This window comes from Heterodontus francisci, chromosome 29 (genome assembly GCF_036365525.1).
Source record: "Heterodontus francisci isolate sHetFra1 chromosome 29, sHetFra1.hap1, whole genome shotgun sequence".
NCBI classification, from domain to species: domain Eukaryota; kingdom Metazoa; phylum Chordata; class Chondrichthyes; order Heterodontiformes; family Heterodontidae; genus Heterodontus; species Heterodontus francisci.
In genome coordinates this window covers 52,290,791-52,315,174 of record NC_090399.1, presented here as the reverse complement: position 1 = coordinate 52,315,174, position 24,384 = coordinate 52,290,791, and the positions used below count along the sequence as shown (strand labels likewise).

Sequence of the window (24,384 nt, the reverse complement as noted above, 5' to 3'; positions counted from 1 at the left end):
GTCCTGAGACTTTTAGTTTGAAGAGGTAGATGACTGGTTTAATGGGTCTCTTGGAAACAACAAAGGGGTTGATTTCCTCCAATGGGGTTTCTGATTGTGGCCGGAGTATGCAAAAGTGGTCGGTCAACAGCCAGAGTTCGAAGATTGTAAGCTGAAATGGAGCGAGAGAGAGAGAGAGAGAGGGGTCCCCCACTTAGGGTCTGCACATGTCAGAGTGCATAAGCTTCCCACTTCTCTGCTGCAGAAAGACACAAACTTAAAACCACAGATGGGGGCGGGGGGTGGTGGGGGCTTGTCACATGGCAGTCACTCAGTGTTTCAAGCATAGTAATTAGCAGTATTTCTCTCCCTCTGGCTAAAAAGAAAAAAACAAGCAATTTCCTTAAACTTCCTGGGTCTTGGTTCATGCTGTGACATGAGCAGACATTTCGTCTCCCTCCTCACAAGCCTTGCATTGTATGATCCATTGTTGCAAATTAAGTAGCCAGCTTACCCTGCTAGCAAAGTCATCTTCTTTAAATGTGTCTTTTAAATTTCTTCAAAAAAATATAAATTCAGATCTCCAGTCAGTGGATTAAAGAAAATTATCATTCAACAAAGCTATTTGGTGGAACAGTAGTTTGTAGACTACCCCTATTATCTCTAAAGCCTACCTCGAGTCGCTCTGAACAGGCTCCAGAAGCTGGCCGAGCGCGTCTACCCTGAGGCACAGTGTGGCTTTCGTGCAGAGAGATCGACCATTGACATGCTGTTCTCCCTTCGTCAGATACAGAAGAAATGCCGTGAACAACAGATGCCCCTCTACATTGCTTTCATTGATCTCACCAAAGCCTTTGACCTCGTCAGCAGACGTGGTCTCTTCAGACTACTAGAAAAGATCGGATGTCCACCAAAGCTACTAAGTATCATCACCTCATTCCATGACAATATGAAAGGCACAATTCAACATGGTGGCTCCTCATCAGAGCCCTTTCCTATCCTGAGTGGTGTGAAACAGGGCTGTGTTCTCGCACCCACACTTTTTGGGATTTTCTTCTCCCTGCTGCTTTCACATGCGTTCAAATCCTCTGAAGAAGGAATTTTCCTCCACACAAGATCAGGGGGCAGGTTGTTCAACCTTGCCCGTCTAAGAGCGAAGTCCAAAGTACGGAAAGTCCTCATCAGAGAACTCCTCTTTGCTGACGATGCTGCTTTAACATCTCACACTGAAGAGTGCCTGCAGAGTCTCATCGACAGGTTTGCGTCTGCCTGCAATAAATTTGGCCTAACCATCAGCCTCAAGAAAATGAACATCATGGCGCAGAATGTCAGAAATGCTCCACCCATCAATATTGGCGACCACGCTCTGGAAGTGGTTCAAGAGTTCACCTACCTAGGCTCAACTATCACCAGTAACCTGTCTCTAGATGCAGAAATCAACAAGCGCATGGGTAAGGCTTCCACTGCTATGTCCAGACTGGCCAAGAGAGTGTGGGAAAATGGCGCACTGACACGGAACACAAAAGTCCGAGTGTATCAGGCCTGTGTCCTCAGTACCTTGCTCTACGGCAGCGAGGCCTGGACAACGTATGCCAGCCAAGAGCGACGTCTCAATTCATTCCATCTTCGCTGCCTTCGGAGAATACTTGGCATCAGGTGGCAGGACTATATCTCCAACACAGAAGTCCTTGAAGCGGCCAACACCCCCAGCTTATACACACGACTGAGTCAGCGGCGCTTGAGATGGCTTGGCCATGTGAGCCGCATGGAAGATGGCAGGATCCCCAAAGACACATTGTACAGTGAGCTCGCCACTGGTATCAGACCCACCGGCCATCCATGTCTCCGCTATAAAGACGTCTGCAAACGCGACATGAAATCGTGTGACATTGATCACAAGTCGTGGGAGTCAGTTGCCAGCATTCGCCAGAGCTGGCGGGCAGCCATAAAGACAGGGCTAAATTGTGGCGAGTCGAAGAGACTTAGTAGTTGGCAGGAAAAAAGACAGAGGCGCAAGGGGAGAGCCAACTGTGCAACAGCCCCGACAAACAAATTTCTCTGCAGCACCTGTGGAAGAGCCTGTCACTCCAGCATTGGCCTTTATAGCCACTCCAGGCGCTGCTTCACAAACCACTGACCACCTCCAGGCGCATATCCATTGTCTCTCGAGATAAGGAGGCCCAAAGAAGACCTCTTTGACCAGTTTTTGGTCACCTCTCCTAATATTTCCTTTGGTTCCATGCCCTTTATCTTTCATTACCTGTCTATGAGGCACCTGAGGAACTTTTCTAGGTTAAAGGCTCTATATAAACGCAAGTCATTGTTGTTCTTGTTAAATTTGCTTCCCAGTTCAGAGTTCAAACTACTGTCTGATAGGATATATATGCCACCCCTTTTCAAAGGCCAGGGGTTGCTCGAGCTGTGATTTGCAAATTTCTGTTTAGATGAAGAACCCCTTTTCAAATGGATTTGTAATCACGGATCTCCCCAACTAAATTAGAGAAAATTGGACTCAGAGATTTTTTAATTTTCCGCCCTTACTTATATTGATGCCCCTGAGTGTTGGATCCCCCACATTCCAATCTCATCATATCACAGTGTAATGGAAAGTGATTCCAGCCCCTCTCTGCCACCAGATGGTGATATTGCACTGTCCTGTCCGATTAACATCCTTCATCTTCCCTTTATATATCTTAAATAGTTCAGCACTTTCTAGTAATAAGCAAATTCCTTTTTAAAATAAGGGAAATCTGTGAATAGTGTTTTCTGGGAGAAAATCTGAAATGTCCTCTTCAGGGACATATGGGACCAGAACAAGAAGGACGGGTTGCATCTAAACTGGAAGGGCACTAATATCCTGGCTGCAAGGTTTGCTAGAGTCACTCGGGAGGGTTTAAACTAGTGTGGTAGGGGGGTGGGAACCAGAGCAGTAGGACAGCTAGTGAAGTAAATGAGGAGGGCATAGTAAATAAGGCCAGTAGGATGAAGAGGAAGTGCAGGCAGGGAGATGTTGTTGAGCACAGCGGGACTGGTGGTCTAAAGTGCATTTGTTTCAATGCGAGAAGTATAACAGGTAAGGCAGATGAACTTAGAGCTTGGATTAGTACTTGGAAATATGATGTTGTTGCTACAGAGAATTGGTTGAGGGAAGGATTGGCAGCTAAATGTTCCAGGCTTTAGAAGCTTCAGGCGGGATAGAGGGGGATGTAAAAGGGGTGGGGGAGTTGCATTACTGGTTAAGGAGAATATCACAGCTGTACTGCGGGAGGACACCTGATGAGTCATGCAGCGAGGCAATATGGGTGGATCTCAGGAATAGGAAGGGTGCAGTCACGATGTTGGGGGTTTACTACAGGCCTCCCAACAGCCAGCGGGAGGTAGAGGAGCAGATATGTAGACAGATTTTGGAAAGATGTAAAGGTAACAGGGTTGTAGTGGTGGGTGATTTGAACTTCCCCAATATTGACTGGGACTCACTTAGTGCTAGGGGCTTGGATGGGGCAGAATTTGTGAGGAGCATCCAGTCGGGCTTGTTGAAACAATATGTAGATAGTCCAACTAGGGATGGGGCCATTCTGGACCTGGTATTGGGGAATGAGCCCAGCCAGGTGGTCGAAGTTTCAGTGGGGGAACATTTCGGGAGCAGTGACCGTAATTCCATAAGTTTTAAGGTACTTGTGGATAAGGATAAGAGTAGTCCTCGGGTGAAGGTGCTAAATTGGGGGAAGGCTAATTATAACAATATTAGGCAGGAACTGAAGAATTTAGATTGGAGGCGGCTGTTTGAGGGTAAATCAACATCTGACAGTCTTCCAAATGTCAGTTGATTAGAATCCAGGACCGTCATGTTCCTGTGAGGAAGAAAGACAAGTTTGGCAAGTTTCGGGAAGATTGGATAACACGGGATATTGTGAGTGTAGTCAAAAAGAAAAAGGAAGCATTTGTAAGCGCTGGAAGGCTAGGAACAGTTGAAGCACTTGAGGAATATAAAGACAGTAGGAAGAAACTTAAGCAAGGAGTTAGGAGGGCTAAAAGTGGTCATGAAAAGTCATTGGCAAACAGGATTAAGGAAAATCCCAAGGCTTTTTATACATATATGAAGACCAAGAGGGTAACCAGGGAAAGGGTTGGCCCACTCAAGGACAGAGATGGGAATCTATGCGTGGAGCCAGAGGAAATGGGCGAGGTGCTAAATGAGTACTTTGCATCAGTATTGACCAAGGAGAAGAACTTGATGGATGATGAGCGTAGGGAAGGGAGTGCAGATAGTCTCAGTCATCTCATTATCAAAAAGGAGGAGATGTTGGATGTCTTGCAAAGCATTAAGGTAGGTAAGTCCCCAGGGCCTGATGGGATCTACCCCAGAATACTGAGGGAGGCAAGGGAAGAAATTGCTGGGGCCTTGACAGAAATCTTTGCATCCACATTGGCTACAGGTGAGGTCCCAGAGGACTGGAGAATAGCCAAAGTTGTTCCTTTGTTTAAGAAGGGTGGCAAGGATAATCCGGGAAATTACAGGCCGGTGAGCCTAACGTCAGTGGTAGGGAAACTATTAGAGAGGATTCTTCGGGACAGGATTTACTCCCATTTGGAAACAAACAAACTTATTAGCGACAGACAGCATGGTTTTGTGAAGGGGAGGTCGTGTCTTATTAATTTGATTGAGTTTTTTGAGGAAGTGAAGAAGATGATTGATGAGTGAAGGGCGGTGGATGTTGTCCATATGGACTTTAGTGAAGCCTTTGACGAGGTCCCGCATGGCAGACTGGTGCAAAAGGTGAAGTCACACGGGATCAGAGGTGAGCTGGCAAGATGGATACAGAACTGGCTCGGTCACAGAAAACAGAGGGTAACAGTGGATGGGTGTTTTTCTGAATGGAGGGATGTTACTAGTGGTGTTCCGTAGGGATCAGTGCTGGGACCTTTGCTGTTTGTAGCATATATAAATGATTTGGAGGAAAATGTAGCTGGTCTGATTAGTAAGTTTGCGGACGACAGAAAGGTTGGTGGAGTTGCGGATAATGATGAGGATTGTCAGAGGATACAGCAGGATATAGATCGGTTGGAGACTTGGGCGGAGAAATGGCAGATGGAGTTTAATCCGGACAAATGTGAGGTAATGCATTTTGGAAGGTCTAATGCAGGTGGGAGGTATACAGTAAATGGCAGAACCCTTAGGAGTATTGACAGGCAGAGAGATCTGGGCGTACAGGTCCACAGGTCACTGAAAGTGGCAACGCAGGTGGATAAGGTAGTCAAGAAGGCATTCAGCATGCTTGCCTTCGTCGGTCGGAGCATAGAGTATAAAAATTGGCAAGTCATGTTGCAGCTGTACAGAACCTTAGTTAGGCCACACTTAGAATATTGCGTGCAATTCTGGTCGCCACACTATCAGAAGGATGTGGAGGCTTTGGAGAGGGTACAGAGGGGGTTTACCAGGATGTTGCCCGGTCTGGAGGGTATTAGCTATGAGGAGAGGTTGGAAAAACTCGGATTGTTTTCACTGGAACGACAGAGGTGGAGGGGCGACATGATAGAGGTTTACAAAGTTATGAGCGGCATGGAGAGAATGGATAGTCAGAAGCTTTTTCCCAGGATGGAAGAGTCAGTTACTTGGGGACATAGGTTGAAGGTGCGAGGGGCAAAGTTTAGAGGGGATGTGCGAGGCAAGTTTTTTACACAGAGGGTGGTGAGTGCCTGGAACTTGCTGCCAGGGGAGGTGGTGGAAGCAGATACGATAGCGACATTTAAGAGACATCTTGACAAATATATGAATAGGAAGGGAATAGAGGGATATGGGCCCCGGAAGTGCAGAAGGTTTTAGTTTCGGCAGGCATCAAGATCGGCGCAGGCTTGGAGGGCCGAATGGCCTGTTCCTGTGCTGTACTGTTCTTTGTTCTTTGTAATTTGCTGTTCTTGATGAATTTGCTTCATAGTTTATAGCCCAAACTGCTGTTGAATAGGATATATATTCCACCACTTTTCAAAGTCCAGGGCTTGCTACAACATGCTGAAGATCAGAATAAGGGATGCTATTCAGTATCGGAGTCAGGCTACGTTATTATACATACATTTACAGTAACACTTTGGTTTGTAGGAATTGGAGGGTCACTAATGGAGTGATTTTTGGCATGAGGAAAGTATCCGAGTAAAAACATAGCAAGCACTTAATACTAAAGTAATGATATTACATATGACTCGGGAAGGTTGAACATTCATCCTCCAGTTACTGACTCTCTACATATCTTTGTCCGGGTATTTAATTGTTATTAATGATGACGCTGAGCTGGATTAAATCATTTGTTGTATTGACAAGCAGGTGACAACTGATTAACGTTTATACCGTTACAAAGCAAATAACTTGATAAAGTCCACTTGACTGATGGAAACCTTGCAAACTTATAGAAAATTAAACTAAGTTCAAAAACTGTTCTACAGAATTTAAGCATTTGTTTATTGTGGAATTAAAATTCCGAACTATTTCAAAAAGAATTTCAGGATATACTCTTAGACAGTATTGTTTGATGCGATGATTTTAAATTCGACAAACAGGATAACATTCCCAGGGATCACAGATTGTCCAATAATTGAACACAAGCAACATCATTTGTAATCTGCTGTTTAATTATTTGCAGAAAATAACTGAAATAATAAAATGATAAAACATAACTATAGAAATAGTCTAGTACAAATGTTAATGTAATGTTCAACCTCTCTGTATTACAGATTAGAAACCTGTTACAGTTACTATTTATTTCTGAAGTTAGTCTCTGGTTTCCTTTTGATATTGATACATAATGATTAAACAATGAAACTCTTATCTAATTCTAAAATAAAACAGATAAAAATAGAAAATAATGCAAGTGCACGACAGGCCAGTCAGCATTTGAAAACAGAAAACACAGTTTAACATTTCAGATTGAGATCCCCGAATCAAAAATGCTATTTTAATCTTATTGTTTCTATTTTTAGGTCCTGACAGGCCTGTTGTGAATTTACATTGTTTTATTTTGGATTTTCACCATTATTTCTTTGTATCTAAAAGGTCTGAGCTGTTATTTCCCCTCTCCATCATACAGAACCTTCAAAAGGGAGTTTGATAAACATTTGAAAGTGAAACATTTACAGGGCCAGGGGGAAAGGGCAGGAAGTGGGATTAATGAAATAGCTCTTTCAAAGAACCAGCACAGGTCTAATGGGCTGAATGGCCTCCTTCTGTGCTGCATCATTCTATGATGATAGGATATTGAAGAATGTCTTTTTTTCCCAATTATTCTCTCAAATGTTTGAGCTGTCTGGTTCTCTCTGGCTATTGCATGCTTCTTTTGTTGTTTTGACTCCAAACTGATCAGCGTACAATCATTTGTTACGGTATATAAGGTTAAACTTTTACCGAAAGATTACTTGCCAGAAGAAAATAATTCAGCCAAAAAGTTAAAATAATTAACTAGAAAAGCTGATAGAAATTCAAGGACTGGGTGACATAAATATCAACTGTGCTTGTCTTTACTTTCATATATTTATTGGGGAAATTGTCAATCCCAATCAGACAGAAAAACAGAAAATGTTGGAAATACTCAGCAGCTCAGGCAGTATTGGTGGACAGAAACAGAGTTAATATTTCAGGTCAATGGCCTTTCATCAGAACCTCTCATTGACTGGAAATATTAACTCTGTTTCTCTCTCTGCAGATGCTGCCTGACCTGCTGAGTATTTCCACTATTCCCCATTTTATTCTTTCTGATTAACTCTTTATACGAGGGAACCAGTGAAGCAAATTAACTTTCACCACCTGCTAAACAGTGGGAGCACGTTTCAATATAAACTCCTTCAAATCTATTAAATAGGCTGGAAAATTCCTCAGAGCCACTCCCAATCCCATACGACAAGCTAGCCAGAAGGACAGGATTTCCAGCAGAGTGACAGTGAGAGAACAGGAGCGACTCCGAGGAATTTCCCACCCATATGGAGTTGATTGTGACTTCAGATGGTGAAAAGGCCTCAGTGATTCTGAGGTTCTGGTAAGTGAGCTGTAGATGTTAAACAGGGATCCTGATGGAGCCCGCCCCATGCTTCAACCTGAGAAATACCAGTCTGGACATCAGCAGGTAGGAGCTTGGAGTGAAGACGAGGACATTCAGGTTCACTGAGCACTGCAGGTAGATACTTGGAGTGGGAGGAGGAGGGATGGAGGGAGGGAGGGAGGGAGCTTCTCTGGTTATGTTTTTAAAATGAATAAGTTAAGTGAAATCAATAATCTTCAGTCATACAAAAGCACAGTGGCGCAGTGGTTAGCACCGCAGTCTCACAGCTCCAGCGACCCGGGTTCAGTTCTGGGTACTGCCTGTGTGGAGTTTTGCAAGTTCTCCCTGTGTCTGTGTGGGTTTTCTCCGGGTGCTCCGGTTTCCTCCCACAAGCCAAAAGACTTGCAGGTTGACAGGTAAATTGGCCATTATAAATTGCCCCTCTAATAGGTAGGTGGTAGGGGAATCTAGGGACAGGTGAGGATGTGGTAGGAATATGGGATTAGTGTAGGATTAGTATAAATGGGTGGTTAATGGTCGGCACAGACTCGGTGGGCTGAAGGGCCTGTTTCAGTGCTGTATCTCGAAATCTAAAATCTAAATCTAAATCAAATACCGTGGATGCTGGAAATCTGAAATAAAAACAGAAAATGCAGGAAATACTCAGCAGGTCATACTCAGAGAGAAACAGAACTATTGACGGGCCATTGACCTGAAATACTAACTCAGTGATGAAGGATCATATATTTTCTGATTTGTATTGGCTAATGGCCTCTCTTTTAATCTCATTATAAATGTTTGCAGGCCTTGCTTTGTCTTGTGAACACAGCTTGTCATTCTCATCTATTTCAATTCCCATGTCCGTTCAGTTATTGCCCGGTCCTCCAAACTCTTGAGTCCAGCTGGTCATCTGTTGATGGATTATGTCCAGGGCTTTTTTCAATGTGGATCGCAGTGTCTCAGTAAACTCTGTGTTGTTTCTCGTTCCTCATAGTCTGTTAAGAATTCTACAATATCATTGTCTGGATTACGTTTTACATCAGAAACATTGTTTGCAGGAATTGCAGTGTCTGTTTGGACTGAACTCTGTTCTTGTACAGTTGTGGTTTTGTTAGCGTCCACTGGGTCATGTGGACTTGTTCTGACATGTGACCCTCTCTGAAAAGGCTCCGTTTTGATCTGTGGGTCGGATTCAGTCGACTCCAGTTCCACTTCATTATCCATGGTTTCCGGGTGATGGAGAGTGGGGTCGATCTTCAGAAATAGTTGTGCTGAAACAAATGAAAATACTAAACATGTAAACTACATGATATTTGAGAAAAGAGTAACTGTAGACATTAAAGGGCCAGTAATTTAAACAGAATTTTGTAAAACATGGACACTGGTTTGAAGTCCTTTCCCAGCATTCATGTGGAATAGTTGCTGTGGGTTTCCTGCTTTATTTGCTTCTAAGGAAGACAGTAAGGAGTTTTCAATGTGAATCCTTTTTAACTACATGTTACACACTGAGATGTGGCAGCTCTGGTGAATCTTATACTGAACTCTATTTTTAACCCTACTTGTGATACATCCTGGGTAAAAGCAGCTGAGAGGTGACCTGAAGGGAAACTGTGGTTTGGACCTTCGTTGATCAAATGTTTCATTGGCCTGAAAGGTTTAAAAGGAACCAAATGGTCAGAGGGTAAAATTCAGTAGAAATCCAGTAGAGATCAAAAAGAGACAGACTTCAGTGTCAGAACTGAAAGATTAGCAGATTAGCAGAATCTCAGAGCCCCAGATGTAGGTAGAACTGAAACAATATAACTGAGTACCAAGACCATGATTACCAAGATGGCAGTGGCCTGAGAAGGTCTATGAGGAATGCAAAGAAAGGATTACAATGCATGTGTAAATGCACAAAGTGTGGTGAATAAGGTTGGTGAGCTACAAGCACAAATAGCAGTCTGGGAATATGATGTAGTGACAATAACGGAAATGTGGCTTAAAAATGGTGAGGACGTGGTGCTTTATGTACAAGGATATAAAATGTTCAGAAAAGATAGAGAAAGAAAAAAAGGGAGGGAAGGTGCCAGTACTGATCAGGGCAGACATTGTCGTGTTGGAAAGGGAGGACGTCCTCGAAGGGGCAAGGACAGAATCCATTTGGTTAGAGTTGAGGAGAAAGTTGTTGAGTACTTTGTATCAATGTTCACTAAGAAAGAGGAATCTGACAAAATATCAGTAGAAGCAGAAAGGGGAGAGGAAATGGGTATGGTAATGGAAGGGGGGAGGTACTAAATATTTAATATCATTGGTGGGTAAGGTTTTCGAAACAATAATCAGGGGAAATATCAACAAGCACTTAAAGAGATTTGAGTTAGTTCAGGATAGGCAGCATGGATTTATAAAATGCTCAACTAATTCAACTGAATGTTTTGATGAAGTAATAGAGAAAGTTGATGAAGGGAATACAGTGGTTGTTGTTTATGTGGATTTTTAAAAAGCATTTGATAAGGTAACACATAAAAGAGTGGTTAGCAAAATTGAGGTTCATGGAATAGGAGGGTCAGTGTCCAATTGGATAAAAAAAACTGGCTTAAGTACAGACAAGAGTGAGTTGTAGTAAATGGTTGTTTCAGACTGGAGGATGGTTGACAGTGATGTTCCCCAAGCGTCAATGCTGGAACGACTGAGTTTTTTGCAATATATAAACGACTGGGGTTCATTTCCACAGGAATAGAACTGAAAATAGAGAAGTTATATTAAACTAAGAAAGACTCTTGGTTGGACCACACAGAGTCAAGTGAACAGTTTTGATCTCGATATCCAATAGGGTAGATGTGTAGCGGATGTTGCCACTTGTGGGTTGTCCAAAACTAGAGGCCTTGAAGATAAAACAGTCATGAATAAATTCAATAAGGAATTCAGGAGAAACTTCTTTATGCAGACTGTGGAACTCACTACCACAGGGAGTAGTGGAGGGGATTTGATAGATGCATTAGGGAGAAGCTAGATAAATAGATGAGGGAGAAAGAAATAACAGGATGTGCTGATAGGGTTAGATACAGTATGATGGGAGGAGGCCCATGTGGGACAGAAACACCAGGACAAAGCTGTTGGGTCGAATGGCCTGTGCTTTCTATAAATTCCATTTAGTCCTATAAAATTCCCCAGTCTCTCACTCTCTCCTCTCTCTGATTCTTACCTCTCAGTGTCCTGTACTCCCAGTACTGGAGATTCCCTCACACTCACTCTGTCCCCTCACTTCTACATTCCCCTCTCTCTCACTCTCCCCTCTCAGTGTCCTGTACTCCCAGTACGGGAGATTCCCTCAAACTCACTCTGTCCCCTCAGTTCTACATTCCCCTCTCTCTCACTCTCCCCTCTCAGTGTCCTGTACTCCCAGTACTGGAGATTCCCTCACACTCACTCTGTCCCCTCAGTTCCACATTCCCTCTCTCTCACTCTACCCTCTCAGTGTCCTGTACTCCCAGTACTGGAGATTCCCTCACACTCACTCTGTCCCCTCAGTTCTACATTCCCCCTCTCTCACTCTCCCCTCTCAGTGTCCTGTACTCCCAGTACTGGAGATTCCCTCACACTCACTCTGTCCCCTCAGTTCCACATTCCCCTCTCTCTCAGTCTCCCCTCTCAGTGTCCTGTACTCCCAGTACTGGAGATTCCCTCACACTCACTCTGTCCCCTCAGTTCTACATTCCCCTCTCTCTCACTCTCCCCTCTCAGTGTCCTGTACTCCCAGTACTGGAGATTCCCTCACACTCACTCTGTCCCTCAGTTCTACATTCCCCTCTCTCTCCCCTCTCAGTGTCCTGTACTCCCAGTACTGGAGATTCCTTCACACTCACTCTGTCCCCTCAGTTCTACATTCCCTCTCTCTCACTCTCCCCTCTCAGTGTCCTGTACTCCCAGTACTGGAGATTCCCTCACACTCACTCTGTCCCTCAGTTCTACATTCCCCTCTCTCTCACTCTCCCCTCTCAGTGACCTGTACTCCCAGTACTGGAGATTCCTTCACACTCACTCTGTCCCCTCAGTTCTACATTCCCCTCTCTCACTCTCCCCTCTCAGTGTCCTGTACTCCCAGTACTGGAGATTCCCTCACTCTCACTCTGTCCCCTCAGTTCTACATTCCCTTCTCCCTCACTCTCCCCTCTAAGTGTCCTGTACTCCCACTACTGTAGATTCCCTCACACTCACTCTGTCCCCTCAGTTCCACATTCCCTCTCTCTCACTCTCCCCTCTCAGTGTCCTGTACTCCCAGTACTGGAGATTCCCTCACACTCACTCTGTCCCCTCAGTTCCACATTCCCTCTCTCTCACTCTCCCCTCTCAGTGTCCTGTACTCCCAGTACTGGAGATTCCCTCACACTCACTCTGTCCCCTCAGTTCTACATTCCCCCTCTCTCACTCTCCCCTCTCAGTGTCCTGTACTCCCAGTACTGGAGATTCCCTCACACTCACTTTGTCCCCTCAGTTCCACATTCCCCTCTCTCTCAGTCTCCCCTCTCAGTGTCCTGTACTCCCAGTACTGGAGATTCCCTCACACTCACTCTGTCCCCTCAGTTCTACATTCCCCTCTCTCTCACTCTCCCCTCTCAGTGTCCTGTACTCCCAGTACTGGAGATTCCCTCACACTCACTCTGTCCCTCAGTTCTACATTCCCCTCTCTCTCACTCACCCCTCTCAGTGTCCTGTACTCCCAGTACTGGAGATTCCTTCACACTCACTCTGTCCCCTCAGTTCTACATTCCCCTCTCTCTCACTCTCCCCTCTCAGTGTCCTGTACTCCCAGTACTGGAGATTCCCTCACACTCACTCTGTCCCTCAGTTCCACATTCCCTCTCTCTCACTCTCCCCTCTCAGTGTCCTGTACTCCCAGTACTGGAGATTCCCTCACACTCACTCTGTCCCCTCAGTTCCACATTCCCCTCTCTCTCAGTCTCCCCTCTCAGTGTCCTGTACTCCCAGTACTGGAGATTCCCTCACACTCACTCTGTCCCTCAGTTCTACATTCCCCTCTCTCTCACTCTCCCCTCTCAGTGTCCTGTACTCCCAGTACTGGAGATTCCCTCACACTCACTCTGTCCCTCAGTTCTACATTCCCCTCTCTCTCACTCTCCCCTCTCAGGGTCCTGTACTCCCAGTACTGGAGATTCCTTCACACTCACTCTGTCCCCTCAGTTCTACATTCCCCTCTCTCTCACTCTCCCCTCTCAGTGTCCTGTACTCCCAGTACTGGAGATTCCCTCACACTCACTCTGTCCCCTCAGTTCTACATTCCCTTCTCCCTCACTCTCCCCTCTCAGTGTCCTGTACTCCCAGTACTGGAGATTCCTTCACACTCACTCTGTCCCCTCAGTTCTACATTCCCTCTCTCTCACTCTCCCCCTCAATGTCCTGTACTCCCAGTACTGGAGATTCCTTCACACTCACTCTGTCCCCTCAGTTCTACATTACCCTCTCTCTCACTCTCCCCTCTCAGTGTCCTGTACTCCCAGTACTGGAGATTCCCTCACACTCACTCTGTCCCCTCAGTTCTACATTCCCTCTCTCACTCTCCCCTCTCAGTGTCCTGTACTCCCAGTACTGGAGATTCCCTCACACTCACTCTGTCCCCTCAGTTCCACATTCCCTCTCTCTCACTCTCCCCTCTCAGGGTCCTGTACTCCCAGTACTGGAGATTCCCTCACACTCACTCTGTCCCCTCAGTTCTACATTCCCCTCTCTCTCACTCACCCCTCTCAGTGTCCTGTACTCCCAGTTCTGGAGATTCCTTCACACTCACTCTGTCCCCTCAGTTCTACATTCCCTCTCTCTCACTCTCCCCCTCAATGTCCTGTACTCCCAGTACTGGAGATTCCCTCACTCTCTCTCTGTCCCCTCAGTTCTACATTCCCTCTCTCTCACTCTCCCCCTCAATGTCCTGTACTCCCAGTACTGGAGATTCCCTCACACTCACTCTGTCCCCTCAGTTCTACATTCCCCTCTCTCTCACTCTCCCCTCTCAGTGTCCTGTACTCCCAGTACTGGAGATTCCTTCACACTCACTCTGTCCCCTCAGTTCTACATTCCCTTCTCCCTCACTCTTCCCTCTCAGTGTCCTGTACTCCCAGTACTGGAGATTCCTTCACACTCACTCTGTCCCCTCAGTTCTACATTTCCTTCTCCCTCACTCTTCCCTCTCAGTGTCCTGTACTCCCAGTACTGGAGATTCCCTCACACTCACTCTGTCCCCTCTGTTCCACATTCCCTCTCTCTCACTCTCCCCTCTCAATGTCCTGTACTCCCAGTACTGGAGATTCCCTCACACTCACTCTGTCCCCTCAGTTCTACATTCCCTCTCTCTCACTCTCCCCTCTCAGTGTCCTGTACTCCCACTACTGGAGATTCCCTCACACTCACTCTGTCCCTTCCGTTCCACATTCCTCTCTCTCTGTTTCTTACCTCTCTGTTGCCTTTTCCAGATGACTATTCCGATTATTCCCAATATAACAGCCGGTGCAGCGATCACTGATCCAGTTATAATTCCAAGGAGCAAGTGTCCCCCACTGTTTTCTGGCATTTCTGAAACATATTGAAAATGTCAGGATTGTCTCTCTATTCCCGGATCCATTCCCAGTCTGTCTGTCTGTGTGTTGTCTTTGTTCAATCTCTGAGATGACATTGTACAGCCCAGGAAACAGCCTCACTGCTGAATCTCACACGTCTGCTCGTAGAAAATACCTGATTTCCATTGTTACGAGGACAAGATTCACACCCGAGCAGCAAGTAAAAATTCCACCCTGGATCTCGGACTAGCAACACACAGGTAGTGGAGGGGTCAAGAGAGACGTTGTGGACAGGGAAAACTGAGCACAATTAGACTTCTGAGCACAAAAGCTAGGCTGACACTCCATTGCAGTATTGAGGGAGTGCCGCACTGTCGGAGGGCCAGTACTGAGGGAGTGCCGCACTGTTGGAGGGTCAGTACATGGGAGTGCCGTACTGTCGGAGGGCCAGTACTGAGGGAGTGCCGCACTGTCGGAGGGTCAGTACATGGGAGTGCCGCACTGTCGGAGCGTCAGTACTGAGGGAGTGCCGCACTGTCGGAGGGTCAGTACTGAGGGAGTGCCGCACTGTCGGAGGGTCAGTACTGAGGGAGTGCCGCACTATCAGTTGCCATCGTTCTACGAGACATTAAAATACGGCTGCATTTGCTGACAATGCCACCACCAGGTGGCGCTGCAATGGCACATGCACAAAAGCAGCCTGTGCCACTAAAACGTCACAGTCTGCAATGTCAGGCAGCTGCCAGGGTTAAAGATGGCACTGCTCAAATAATCACATGATGACAACCTAAACACATGGCAGCACACAATGGCCGGAGGGGAGAGCGCGAGTGGGCCAGGGAGGGGAGGGGGCGAGCGGGCGGGCGGGCGAGCCAGCGGTCGGGGGTGTGGCAAGAGGGCGGTGAGCGTGCGGTCGGGGAGGGGGGCAGTGAGCGGGCGGGCACGGCAACCCCATCTGCCCACGTTACATGATGATGTCATCTGCGCATGCGCCAACCAGTCCTGGCACTGAGGAATGCAGCGCATGCACAGAGGGTAGGGACCAAACTACGCATGTGCGCAGATTGGCGCAGTCGGATGACGTAAGCTGCTGGCTGCGTTGTCAGTAATCACTTTGTTAAAATACGCCCCAGTCTGCCCTCTCAGATGGATTTAAATATCCCATGGCACTATTTCGAAGAAGGGCAGGGAAGTTCTCCCTGCTGTCCTGGCCAAAATATTTTCCAGTCACTATTAAATTAATGTTTGTGGGAGGTTGCAGTGTGTAAATATTCTGATGCATTTCCTATATTACAGCAGTAACTACACTTCAAAAAGCTGTAAAGAGCTTTAGGATATTCTGAGTTAATGAAAGACGCTATGAAAATGTAAGTCTTTCCTTGCGAATTGCTCTGTTCATGTGCAGCTGTGTCCACTTAAGCCACAAAATCTAATGGTTATTAAGTAAACACAGACTCATTGCTGCACATTCAGAGAATTCTGAGATTGGAATTAGCTTGAAACTGAATAGATTGTTAGCTCTGGGGGCTTTAGGTCAGAAACCAGGAAGAAAGGTCTGGCTTCTCTTTAATGTTTTCTAAGATTGTTTGTGAAGTTATTTCTATTGTTGGGAGTCTCTCTGCATCTTTTAAATGATTGACATTCTCTGTTTAGTGATTGTGGGAAATGAAGTGTCTATGAGCATTAATCAGCTGCAAAATATTTGCTCTGAACAAGATTGCTTCAAATTCCCTCAATGTAAGTGTAACAGACTGGAAATGTGTTACATTTATCTGAGAGTTCTTTCTTAACTATTCATTGTGCACACATACTTGTATTTATCACTCAGTTCTGTCACACTCACTGCATGTGTCATGAACATGACTACCTCCTGACTGAATTTAATGCATAGAATTATTGGGATGTTTCTACAAACTTTTCTCAGGATATTAATTTCCCCCATCCCCCAGTCCCAGTGTGTCTCGGGGCTGACCAGCCCATCCCCCATCCCCCATCCCCCAGTCCCAGTGTCTCAGGTCTGACCAGCCCATTCCCCAGTCCCAGTGTGTCTCGGGGCTGACCAGCCCATCCCCCATCCCCCAGTCCCAGTGTCTCGGGGCTGACCAGTCAATCTCCAGTGCCATCATTTCATGTCTCACCAGCCCAAAAACAACCTCTATCAAACCCCCCTGGATTATTAAGCATTAGAAAACCCCTCTATCAAACCCCCTGGATTATTACCCATTAGAGAACCCCTCTGTCAAACCCCCCTGGAATATTACCCATTAGAGAACCCCTCTATCAAACCCCCCTGGATTATTACCCATTAGAGAACCCCTCTATCAACCCCCCACCCCGGAACATTACCCATTAGAGAACCCCTCTGTCAATCCCCCTTGGAATATTATCCATTAGAGAACCCCTCTATCAAACCCCCCTGGATTATTACCCATTAGAGAACCCCTCTATCAAACCCCCCGGAATATTACCCATTAGAGAACCCCTCTGTCAAACCCCCCTGGAATATTATCCATTAGAGAACCCCTCTATCAAACCCCCCTGGATTATTACCCATTAGAGAACCCCTCTATCAAACCCCCCGGAATATTACCCATTAGAGAACCCCTCTGTCAAACCCCCCTGGAATATTATCCATTAGAGAACCCCTCTATCAAACCCCCCTGGATTATTACCCATTAGAGAACCCCTCTATCAAACCCCCTGGAATATTACCCATTAGAGAACCCCTCTGTCAAACCCCCCTGGAATATTATCCATTAGAGAACCCCTCTATCAAACCCCCCTGGATTATTACCCATTAGAGAACCCCTCTATCAAACCCCCTAGATTATTACCCATTAGAGAACCCCTCTGTCAAACCCCCCTGGAATATTATCCATTAGAGAACCCCTCTATCAAACCCCCCTGGATTATTACCCATTAGAGAACCCCTCTATCAAACCCCCCGGAATATTACCCATTAGAGAACCCCTCTGTCAAACCCCCCTGGAATATTATCCATTAGAGAACCCCTCTATCAAACCCCCCTGGATTATTACCCATTAGAGAACCCCTCTATCAAACCCCCTAGATTATTACCCATTAGAGAACCCCTCTGTCAACCCCCCCCCCCCCTGGAATATTACCCATTAGAGAACCCCTCTATCAAACCCCCTTGATTATTAACCATTAGAGAACCCCTCTATCAAACCCCCCTGGAATATTGCCCATTAGAGAACCCCTCTATCAAACCCCCCTTGATTATTACCCATTAGAGAACCCCTCTATCAAACGCCCTGGATTATTACCCATTAGAGAACCCCTCTTTTAGACTCCCTGAATTATTACCCATTAGAGAACCCTTCTATTAAACCTCCCTGAATTATTACCCATTAGAGAACCCCTCTATCAAACCCCCGGATTATTAACCATTAGAGAACCCCTCTATCAAACCCCCCTGGAATATTACCCATTAGAGAACCCCTCTTTCAAACCCCCTGAATTATTACCCATTAGAGAACCCTTCTATCAAACCTCCCTGAATTATTACCCATTAGAGAACCCTTCTATCAAACCTCCCTGAATTATTACCCATTAGAGAACCCCTCTATGAAACCCCCCTGGATTATTACCCATTAGAGAACCCCTCTATCAAACCCCCCTGGATTATTACCCATTAGAGAACCCCTCTATGAAACCCCCCTGGATTATTACCCATTAGAGAACCCCTCTATGAAACCCCCCTGGATTATTACCCATTAGAGAACCCCTCTATGAAACCCCCCTGGATTATTACCCATTAGAGAACCCCTCTATCAAACCTCCCTGGATTATTACCCATTACAGAACCCCTCTGTCAAACCGCCCTGGATTATATCTCATTACAGAACCCCTCTGTCAAACCCCCCTGGATTATTACCCATTAGAGAACCCCTCTATCAAACCCCCTTTGGATTCCATTACAACAATTTCAATTGACAATCAGATATGTTTTATCATGGGTTTGTGATCTAATTTGCCATATTGCCTTTCAGAGAATGAAGAAAATCTGCCTCTAGAAGAGGGATTGAGGAGGAGCACACTGGGGTTATGCTGACGGTGAAATGAGGATCAGATCAGGCAGTTCTGAGCTGGGACAGAGGGACACGAGGCTGATTGGGCAAACAACCCGAGTAAGTAGGAAAGGTGCTGATCATGGCTGATCTTGGGCTTCAATTCCACTTTCCTGCCCACTCCCCAGATCCCTTGATTCCCTGAGAGACCAAAAATCTGTCTCAGTGATGGAGAATCCACTGCCCTCTGTGGTAAACAGAGTGAAGAAATGTCTCCTCATCTTAGTCCTTAAATGATCCTCCCCTTGCCCTGGGACTGTGCTGCCATGTTTTAGATTCCCCGGCCATGGGAAACGATGCCTCAGTATCTACCATATCAAGCCCCTTCATAATCTTGTATGTTTCAATGAGACCACCTCACATACTTCTAAACTCCAGAAAGTATAGGCCCAATTTACTCAGCTTCTCATCATCGGACAACCCTCTCACCTGAGAAACCAACATAGTGAACCTTCGCTGTGCTGCCTCCAATGTAAGTATTTCATCCTTGCGCACAGTATTCCAGGGGTGGTCTCACCAAATCCCTGTACTATTGTAGCAAGACTTCCTTATTCATGTACTCTAATCCTTTACAATAAAGGCCAACATTCCATTTGCCTTCCTAATTGCTTGCTGTACCTGTATGCTAACTTTCTGTGTTCCTTGTAGAGCACATCCAATTCAATTATAATTACTTTATCCAAGCCAATCTTTTACTATGAGATTACTAGTTAAAGCCACCTGATTGCACAATACAAGATATAAAATAGGTTTACTCCAAGTTTGGTTCCACGATGTATTTTTCCAGGAAACTGTTGGGACAGCATTCTACAAACTCATCTTCCAGATCACCTTTGCTAATTTGTATTTGTCCAGTCCATATGAAGATTAAAATGCTCCACAATTATTAGATTGGCTTTATTACAGTGTCCAATTATTTCTTGCTTAATACTCTGTCCAATTATATAACTACTATTAGGGGGCCTATAAACTACTCCCACGAGCGTTTTATGACCCTTGTTATTCCTAATCTCCACCTATACTGATTCTACTTCCTGATCCTCTGAGCCAAGATCCTATCTCAATACTGTCCTTATGTCATCCTTTACTATAGGGCTACTCCTCCTCCTTTTCCATTCTGTCTGTCTTTTCGAAATCTTGTGTACCTTGGAAAACGTATTTCCCAATCTTGGTCACCTTGTAACCATGTCACTGTAATGGTGATTAGAACAAAACCCTTTATCTCTATTCATGCCATGAGTTCATCTACATTATTACGAATGCTTCACCCATTCAGATAAAGAGATGTTAATTATATTTTTTTACGACTATTCTTTGCATGGACCTTATTCACTGATGCACTATTGCCGTTAAACTCTGTCACTTCCTGTCCTACTCTGTTTGTCTTTACCCAAATCACTACACTGCTCTTTTGGCTCGACTTTTCTCTTCAGATTTCTAAATCTTCCTTCACCTGAACCCTTCCAACCCTTTGTTAGTTTAAAACCCTATCCACAGCCCTAGTTATACAATTCGTCAGGACACTGGTCCCAGCCTGGTTGAAGCACATTCCATCCCAATGCAACAGCTCCCTCTTTCCCAACTACTGGTGCCAGTGCCCCATGAAGCAAACCCCTTCTTGCCACACCACTCTCGGAGCCACATGCTTAATTCTGGAATCTGCTTGACTCTATGCCAATTGGCATGTAGTTAAGGTAATAATGCAGAGATTATAATCTTTGAGATTCTGCATTTTAATTTGGATCCTAACTCCTCAAAGTTTCTCAGCAGAACATCACTCCTAGTTCTTTCTATGTGGGCCACGAAAGTTGGATCCTCCCCCTCCGACTCCAAGTCCATCTCCAGCTATGAGGAAATGCCTCTAACACTGGCACTAGGCAGGCATCACAACCTTTGGAACTCCCAGTCACAGCTGCAGAGAACTGAACCTATCCCCCTAACTATACTAAAAGAAAAGCAAAATTCTGCAGATGCTGGAAATCTGAAATAAAAACAAAAATGCCGGAAATACTCAGCAGGTCTGGCAGCATCTTGGGAGAGAGAAGCAGAGTTAATGTTTCAGGTCAGTGACCCTTCTTCAGAACTGACAAATATTAGAAATATAAAAGGTTTCAAGCAAGTAAAGCGGCAGTGGGGCAAGAGATAACAAAAGAGGTGTTGATAGGACCCGGTCACAGAGAAGAACTGACCAGAAGGTCATGGAACAAATGCAAACGGTATGTTAATGGTGCGCTGGAAGACAAAGCGTTAGTACAGAGAGGGTGTCAATTGACTGTAAAATGAACAGCCCTGGCCCCAAGTACAAACATGAAAAAAGCAGTGACTGGGCACAGTAGAAATAAACTAAAATAAAATAAAGAAATAAAAAATTAAAGAAAAAAAAACTAAAAATAAAAAGGGGGGTCTGTCATGCTCTGAAATTATTGAACTCAATGTTCAGGCTGTAGTGTGCCTAATCAGTCGATGAGATGCTGTTCCTTGTGCTTGCATTGATGTTCACTGGAACACTGCAGTTTTCCCAGGACAGAGATGTGAGCATGAGAGCGGCGGGGAGGGGGGGAGGGGTAGATGTTAAAATGGCAAGCAACCGGAAGCTCGGGGTCATGCTTTCGCACTGCAAAGCGGTCACCCAATGTAGAGGAGACCACATTGTGAGAAACGAATACAGTATACTACATTGAAAGAAGTACAAGTAAATCGCTGCTTCACCTGAAAGGAGTGTTTGGGGCCTTGTTCTCATCTACACAGGTAGCAAATACCTCGTACCCATTGGTCAAAGTCAAGGGCCGAGGCTCCCTCATCACTACATCCTGGATCCCCATACCTGCCTGACACTCAATCACATCCTCCGGTCCCTGACCATTGACCAACTTTAAAGTTCTACTTAACCTAAGGGATGTGACTGCCTCCTGAATAAAATGTCCAGGTAACTCCCCACACCACCACACTGCCCCCCGCACCACCACCCCCACCTCTCCCTGATACTCTGCAATGTCTGCAACTTGGACTTTAGTTCAACTCTGAGCCTGATTTGCTCAAACTGCAGGCACTTAGCGCAGATATGGTTGTCCAAGGCTGCAATACTTTGCACAAACTCCCACATGTTGCAGTCATGGCACACCACCTGCCTTGCCATATCTGTTGAAACTTATTATTTATTTGATTAGTTAACTAGTTACTGATTTAGTAAAGTGATAGCAAGTTACAGTCTCCTAGCTTGAAGACAAAAGTAGAACACTCACCAGCTACTGGAGAAACCAAGCAAAACTTGCCCCACGTTCTAATTTCTGGGCTCCGAGCAGCCACCTCGTGCTTTGCTCTGGGGGTTGAGGCCATCGTAATATTGGATGTGTGTTTGTCAGCACAGTACCAAGAAATCCCCATGTCTCCAACTGATGTGGTTTGTGAAAAACACAATTCAGACAGCCACTTTATAAAATCCCAGTTGCTGATCGAACAAGTTTTCCTAGAAAGCTTGTTCGCTGGGTGGATTTAACCACTTGTCTGCTAAATTTACTTTAACGGCAACATAGCAATGTAAGTCAGTTCAAAACTCCTGCAGCCAAACATGGGATAAATCCAAAAATATTATTTGCTTGGTGATGTCTTTTATTTTAATTTACCCAGTTCCACTCTTCTATTCATTTTTTTGAATCTGTTTCCTTGCCACAGTCTCAGTTTCTCCTGTCCATTACAATCTATATCTCATTCATTCTCCCCTCTCGCTCACACCCACTCTCTCTCTCATTCTCTGTCTCTCCTCTCACACACATCCAGGGCAGTTCCTTACCCCACTGAGAGAGCTTGGCCTCTGCCAGGCTGCTGTGATCAATTCGACAGGAGTATTGATCCTCTTCCCCAGCATTTATTTCAATCTCTTTCTGGATCTGATGGGTCCCATCGTGGTTCGGTCGCACCCCCGAGGATTGACTCTCAGACATTACCTCTCCATTCCTTAGCCAGTTCACCTCAATGACTACAGGATAAAATCCAGTAACCAGGCAGGAGAGAGTGAGAGGCTTGTACTGACTATTGGGGTCACTTCTGGAGATGAACACTTCAGGCTGAACTGTAATGGGAAAGGATAAAAACACAAACAATACACAAACACTGAATGGAACAGGATAATGGATTCATAGATTAGTGATGTTAGATCAGAACATGGGGTAAAAACTGAAATAAATACCTTTCCTTTGGAGATATTCCTTTCCAAAGTGTAAACGTAGTTTTAAACGTTCAACAAGTTCTACTTCCAAATTCCATTTCCAATAATTGTTCCAGGATTCATCAGAATCCCATTTCTCCTTGGTCTTCACTGCATTCTGATTGGTTGCAACCCATTTCATTCTGTCAGGTTCTAAACTAATATAATCCTTTCCATCATATCCAAAACGCATCGATCTCTTAATGGAGCCGTTGTCAGTGATCTCAACAGTTCTTATCCATTGGAAAGTGTGAATTCCTGTCAAGTCAACAGAAATTCAAAAATTGATTGTTAATGGAAAAAGTCCCTTTATTACGTGAGTAGATCCCAGTGTGGGCTCAGTATCACAGCAATAGATACCACCGCGGGCTCGGTATCACAGCAATAGATCCCACCGCAGGCTCAGTATCACAGCAATAGATCCCACCGCGGGCTCAGTATCACAGTAATAGATTCCACCACGGGCTCGATATCACAGCAATAGATACCAGTGCGGGCTCAGTATCACAGCAATAGATCCCACTGCGGGCTCAGTATCACAGCAATAGATCCCACCGCGGGCTCAGTATCACAGCAATAGATCCCACCACGGGCTCAGTATCACAGCAATAGATACCAGTGCGGGCTCAGTATCTCAGGAATAGATCCCACCGCGGGCTCAGTATCACAGTAATAAATCCCACAGCGGGCTCAGTATCACAGCAACAGATACCAGTGCGGGCTCAGTATCACAGTAATAGATCCCACCGCGGGCTCAGTATCACAGCAATAGATACCACCGCGGGCTCGGTATCACAGCAATAGATCCCACCGCGGGCTCAGTATCACAGTAATAGATTCCACCACGGGCTCGGTATCACAGCAATAGATACCAGTGCGGGCTCAGTATCACAGCAATAGATCCCACCGCGGGCTCAGTATCACAGCAATAGATCCCACTGCGGGCTCAGTATCACAGTAATAAGTCCCACCGCGGGCTCAGTATCACAGCAATAGATACCAGTGCGGGCTCAGTATCACAGTAATAGATCCCACCGCGGGCTCAGTATCACAGCAATAGATCCCACTGCGGGCTCAGTATCACAGCAATAGATACCAGTGCGGGCTCAGTATCACAGTAATAGATCCCACCGCGGGCTCAGGATCACAGCAATAGATCCCACCGCGGGCTCAGTATCACAGCAATAGATTCCACCACGGGCTCGGTATCACAGTAACAGATCCCACCACGGGCTCGGTATCACAGCAATAGATACCAGTGCGGGCTCAGTATCACAGCAATAGATCCCACCGCGGGCTCAGTATCACAGCAATAGATCCCACCGCGGGCTCAGTATCACAGTAATAGATCCCACCGCGGGCCCAGTATCACAGCAATAGATCCCACCACGGGCTCGGTATCACAGTAATAGATCCCACCACGGGCTCGGTATCACAGCAATAGATCCCACCGCGGGCAGAGTATCACAGTAATAGATCCCACCACGGGCTCGGTATCACAGCAATAGATCCCATTGCGGGCTCAGTATCACAGTAAT

At 45.7% G+C, this 24,384-nt stretch overlaps 1 protein-coding gene across 2 annotated transcripts in view; it reads right to left on the bottom strand.

Annotated features, from left to right (window-relative positions):
• Positions 1 to 6,582: 6,582 nt before the first annotated feature.
• The window catches only part of LOC137346293 (class I histocompatibility antigen, F10 alpha chain-like), a 49,832-nt gene continuing 32,030 nt past the window's right edge, over positions 6,583 to 24,384 (bottom strand). Inside the window, exons 3-6 of one of the 2 annotated variants that reach the window (XM_068009774.1) lie at positions 22,829 to 23,104; positions 22,433 to 22,711; positions 14,448 to 14,567; positions 6,583 to 9,274 (exon numbers count right to left, since the gene is read on the bottom strand). In XM_068009774.1, the coding sequence (XP_067865875.1) occupies positions 8,943 to 9,274; positions 14,448 to 14,567; positions 22,433 to 22,711; positions 22,829 to 23,104 (1,007 nt within the window). In that variant the 3' untranslated portion in view covers positions 6,583 to 8,942. The remainder of the gene's footprint in view (positions 9,275 to 14,447; positions 14,568 to 22,432; positions 22,712 to 22,828; positions 23,105 to 24,384) is intronic. The other variant, XM_068009775.1, reaches the window with a different exon arrangement.